General features: G+C 39.7%; 1 protein-coding gene across 1 annotated transcript; it reads right to left on the reverse strand.

The window, feature by feature from the left end:
- Positions 1–2368: 2368 nt before the first annotated feature.
- LOC149454780 (serine/threonine-protein kinase SBK1-like) lies at positions 2369–4129 on the reverse strand. Its single transcript, XM_089687102.1, has 4 exons — positions 4109–4129; positions 3334–3502; positions 3009–3211; positions 2369–2920 (listed from the first exon to the last, which is right to left on the reverse strand). Exons 1-4 carry the CDS (start codon positions 4127–4129, stop codon positions 2369–2371), a joined length of 945 nt encoding a protein of 314 aa, XP_089543228.1.
- Positions 4130–5628: the final 1499 nt, after the last annotated feature.

A 5628-nucleotide genomic window follows, 5' to 3' on the forward strand; every position in this document is an offset into this window, starting at 1 on the left:
CAAGAACTATTGATATCTACCAATGGAGATTTCACATAAACTCATATTGTAACAGTCACCCCCTTGTAGCCAGTAAAACTAGACCACACATGTAATAATGGTTTATATGCAATCTCCTTTACGATTTATAGTTTTTTGCCTTTGTATTCTGAAGACGCTTTAAGCACAAAATGATGTCTACTGGCACATTGGACCCCTTTGGAAGGCAGCAGGGAGGGGGACTAGACCCCATAGCCAGGCAGATTGGACCCCATTGGCAGGCAGCATGGAGGTAGACTCCAGTACAGCTCTGTGATCTCTCTTCCATAGATCTGGATCTCAATATCTTTAGTCCATCATTTGCTCTGGATGTACTCAGTTCATAATAACAAAAGAAAATTAATTTATTAATATTATTATACAGGATTTATGGCGTCAACAGTTTGCTCAGCGCTTTACAATATAACGGGAGACAATACAGTTCAATACAAGAGGGATAGGAGGCCCGGGTATCCAAAGATACTCATTCAAATTTCTTTTTGAACCTTTAAATGTTCACATTGCTCAGCCATCCAACAGCAGCAAATGTTAGCCTTGTCTTTCCATCACATTTACTGAATTTTATCGATAATCCTTAATTTCACATCCTCCTGTGTCTGGTGCCATGGGCTTCCTTCATTACTTTTATTGTTTCAGTCCTTTCTTCAACTTTACTAATCTTGTCCATCAACTTCTCCATAAAGCTCAAAAGTTTTAGTAGCTATTCAACAGTACACCACCACCAAATCAAAAACAAAACCGTATCCCACAATGTTCTAAGACTGGAATATTCCATAGAAAGGATTGAGACACAAAATTTAGAATAACAATGGTGTCTACTTTGAATAGCCAACACCTGATAGTCAATAGACAGAGGGGACATGATGAACAATGGTGATGGGATCCTGTATGTATAGTAAGCATGGAATGAACAATAGTATAGGTGGACCCCCCAAGAAGACAAAAATTTGATAAAAATATTAGAATATAAAAAGGGTAGCTTAAGAAATAGAATTACGTGGGCCATTGTAAGGTAATGGGGAGAGATTAAACAAATAATACAGAAATTAATAATAATATAATTGTTATTGACCCCCACCCACTTCTCACTGTTCCTTCAGGGGTAGGACAGCAATGAAACACACACTGTAGGTGAAAAAGATTATATTGTACAAAGAATAAACATGAACAGCTTTGCTGCAGACAAGAAAATATAACTTTAATTACATAGAAATATAACCAAGTGGCATATAAATCATAGGCAAGGATTAGCAGCAATATGACCCAATACCTTCAAGCAATAGAACCTCTGCATCATGGAAAACAAATCCAAAAAAAGACAAAAGTCCAGTAAATATATTTAGCTAGCCAACAAGATATCTAGCTAGCAAGTACATCACATATTACCACTCTCCATAGTCAGCCTCCACTCAAGGTCTCCAGGCAACTCTCCAGTCAAGCTCCCCCCATCAAGTCTCCAGTAGAGCTTGTCAATAAAGCCCCCCCTTTAATATCCAGTCTGGCTATTCTTATACTAGTTCCCTCCATTCCCCATCATCAAGGAATTTCTAAGTGGTACAATCATATCTTTCTGGAGAAAGCGATTGGATGGAGCTCAAGTCCTACTTTAATGTGATGGCTGTCCAATGTTAACACCTCTGCCTACTAGTTGGTGACAAGATGTCTACAGGATGTATGCATTCATTAAATCTGCCATCACCCTAGACTTTTAGATAAACAGACTCCATATTATCATGGTAAAGCCCTTTAACAAAATAGAGACCCAGTGTCTGACCACCACCTTTCAGCAGGCCCTAAAGACAAAAATGGCCATCTTATTTACAATGTCTAGCATTTGGCTTTGACATACTAATAAAGTCATGGACGGTTAGTTCATTTGAGAATCAGGAAGACATTTTGTCCCATATGGTTTACAAACTTACTTTAAACCAGCTACTTGACTAGTCATATCACTATGTAGTCACAAATATCCTATTATTCCCATATAACATATATAAACATATTACATATTGGTGATGGGCATTTCTTACATCATTTTACCTAAGAAATCCACAATGATCCAGATAGCAGTGTGCCCATTTGATGGACATTTCATCATCCATCGGAATTACTGGATATAAGGTATTATCCTGCCTTTGACTTGGTAACCGCCTGAACTGAGATCCAGAAATCAGAAGATATGGAGGCGAGAACCAACACTTCTGTCAAGGTGGTTGATTAAACAAGTTGTGTAATGGCTGAAAGAGTCCTTAGATCTGGTGAGTGAACTGGAAGTGTCTGAAGGAGTCATTAGATCTTGTAGATTAGCTGGAAGGGATGCCACTTAGGTTCAATCTGTTGAATAGGTTGAATCTGTTTTCCAGCTCTCCTCCATATAACACAAGACTTCAGTCGGTTTGCTCCTCTGACTGTAGTCCACAGCTAAGAGACATCCGAACATTCTTTGCAGACATGTGGGCAGTTTGTTCCATGATGCTGGGGGGTCATCACAATGATTATTATTTTGCCAGGCAACAAATCTGCTGAATCTTTTGTCTTTATCTGTGGCCACCTTCCAGGGAAATTTTCCTGTGATCAGGCAGTAGAGGAGCACTCCAAAACTCCATACATCCAGAGTGGAGTCTACAGCCAGTTCTTCCTGTCCAGTGAGTTCACACATCTCAGGGGCCCTGTAGGAGGTGCTGCCAGACTTGGATCTAATCACTGTTCCTTTCATACGAGTAAGGCCAAAGTCAGTGATTTTCACACGACACTCCTGGTCAAATACCAAAATGTTTTTACATTTTATGTCCATGTGCACCAGACCTTTCTCGGCAATAAATTCCAGAGCACTGGAAATCTGCATGGCACATCTTTTCACACTGTCTTCTGGAAGTCCAACCTGGAATATAGAAAAAAAAAGTTATTACCCTGAAATAGAATGATCCAGAAAATTGCTAAAATTCAGAATCAGCTGGAATCAGACTTACATTGCGTACAATTATAGAGGACAGGTCACCAATTGGTGCCGCCTCTAGGCCAAATACGAAGTGGTCTTGGGTCTTGAAGGCCATGCCAAAACTCCTGATGATGTTGGGATGAGGAGAAAGGTAGGAGGACACACTGAACTCTATCAGAAATTGCCTTTTACTTGTTCTTTTCTTTTCCATCATTTTCAAAGCCATCTTCTGATCTGTAAATAGGACATGATTAGATTGATATTAAGCACAGCATTTGTGTACATTTATATTTAAATCATGTTATGGGTATGGAGAGATGTATAAAATTAAAACATCCTGTATAACTGGCACTTACTTGTTTCTTTGTCCTCCACCAGCAGCATAGAACCATGTCCTCCACTTCCAAGTTCCTTTATGAGGTGGAATCTCTCCTGTAAGTCTATCTCCTGTAGACCTTGTGATGATGAGGAGACAAGTCCTTTCAGAAGGATCTTCACATCGTGGGCAGCAGAAGCCATTTTGATCTGGAAAAGACAGAACAGTTTTTAGCCCTTATTCAAATAACATCTCAACCCCCCCAAATAATATGTAAAATATCCTTCTCGTAATACAACTAAAACACACAACATAATAAAACATATACTAAAATATTGACTTAAAGTCTTCATTTTTACCAACTATATGTACAGGCTGGTAGGGAATAACATGGAAAATGTGATTGATAGTAAAAGCTCCAATTAAATTCTTATTTTCATAAACACAACTGAGGGCCGATATAAAGCTACAACATTACTATATACAGCTCAGTTATATTTGTGTATTGATTGACAAGTGTCATTCTATAATAGTGAGGAAGTAACAAAACATTCATTATAATAGTATGAATATAATGACTTACCTTAGGAAATGTTGGGATCACTCTTCAATGTATCCTGCAAAGTGTTCCTCTGTTATCAGGCTCCACTGATTTCCAGGTGAGATCTTCAGCTATTCTCCAATGTCACCCTAGATCTGGTGTTGAAGAGGGATGAAAGAGGGAAGAGAAGGTCACCTTTAAATGGGAGTTTAAAAGGGGGGGGGGGGGTTGTAAAGTTGAAGCATTCTGATTGGCTGCCTGGGAATTTACATACGTTGTACAAGTAAGCCAACATTGTGTTTGCCAATTTGCATTTGAACTGATCACTTGTAGACTGTAATCAGAATGTGAGAATGAATACAAAGAAACAAGGAAGACTTGAGGTTCAGGAGTATCAGCGTTTGCTGGGCTATAGATGATCACTTTATATACAGTATTCCATTCTACTGGAATATGAAATGACATTTTTCATTTTGCTGTGGAGCTCCTGGTGAGAAGGTTCGGTGTGTGAAGGTGTACTCAGGTTCTGTGACTTTCCGGCCTCAGCAAAATCCTAGAAGGTGGAAAAGACATAAGCAGGAATCTTCTGGTATCGGATTTTTAGATATATTGTTAGTTTAGGATAACTACAAAGCAAATGGTAACATTTATCAAAGCAAAGGATCTTAGTAAGTTTAATCGATTCCCAACCTCCCTATAGTAGAAATAGCGCTACAGGGCGGCAGGTGCGTAAAATCAAATACCACCAAAAGAAAGCTCAATTCATGGGAAAAAAAGGATGCCGAGAGTGTTTTACTATGGGGCTGCATGTGTGCGTCACTGTAATCACAGGAACTGACAGGGAGGAGAACTGTTAGTAAACAAAACAGTTCTCCTTCTCGGCGGAGATCCTCGGTAATCATGGGGTGCCGGCGAGTAATCACCTACCTGGAAATGCAAAATCGTGTGTGTGTATGTGTGTATATATATATATATGTGATTATGTGCACCCGTGCCGGCCTGTAGCAGTAATTCTTCTATAGGGTGGTCAGGAAGCAGTTAAACTGGGTGTATAATTTCTTCCCTCTGTAAAATACATAACATGAGACCCATCCAATGATTTTTATTATGTGGCCCTGCTCAGAATTTGCAATAAACAGCTCTTGCTAGAGCCTGTATTTACGGCAAATTGCAGTCCATGCCCTTATTTCCTTTACTCATTTCGGCTTCATCCATAGGAATGATTCGGGTCGTGCTCATAAGTTTACATACCCCTGACAGAATTTGTTAGATACAGACCATTTATAAGGAATGCATTCATGATCAGGCCAAAAACACAACCAATGTAGTTCACAGAAACCACTTCCCATCTGTGAAGACACCACAGGAACAAAACACAATCCCTGTGTCTATTGAACACGTTCCTTCTGTTCGGCCCCCAACCACCATACACTAACTCGGGGACAAGGTCAGCCAACCACAGACACATACTGATCCATAGATACCCGGTCACTACAAGCTGACCAAACCAAATGAGGACACCTAGAGTCATGACTGCTTTATACGCCTCCACATCTACACTAATATACCTTTTAGGTCAGCAATTTCTTCCATATCCACTGGAAAAGGATAATTTAGATCTGTATCCTTCTCTTCCCAATACTCCTCACATCCCTCACCCCTCCCTACATCATAGGCACAGATAGAAGCAGATGTAACAATATGTCCCAACCTCTCGGCTATGGCAGCCTGACCATTGAAAATTGAAATAGTTTACATTGTGCATAATCTGTAATGTTTCCCTTTTCGCCCGGG

This window comes from Staurois parvus, unplaced genomic scaffold, assembly GCF_062004578.1.
Source record: "Staurois parvus isolate SC_StPar_1 unplaced genomic scaffold, SC_StPar_1.0 ptg000417l, whole genome shotgun sequence".
In the NCBI taxonomy this organism is placed as follows: Eukaryota; Metazoa; Chordata; class Amphibia; order Anura; family Ranidae; genus Staurois; species Staurois parvus.

What these genes read in the sequence shown, in the direction of transcription:
- LOC149454780 (XM_089687102.1), bottom strand. Translation starts at nt 4,129, where the DNA reads ATGTTGGCTTACTTGTACAAC. An exon ending in GGTGGAGGACAAAGAAACAA is followed by an intron (nt 3,212 to 3,333) that starts GTAAGTGCCAGT and finishes TCCTATTTACAG; the next exon opens with ATCAGAAGATGGCTTTGAAA. An exon ending in CCTCTATAATTGTACGCAAT is followed by an intron (nt 2,921 to 3,008) that starts GTAAGTCTGATT and finishes TCTATATTCCAG; the next exon opens with GTTGGACTTCCAGAAGACAG.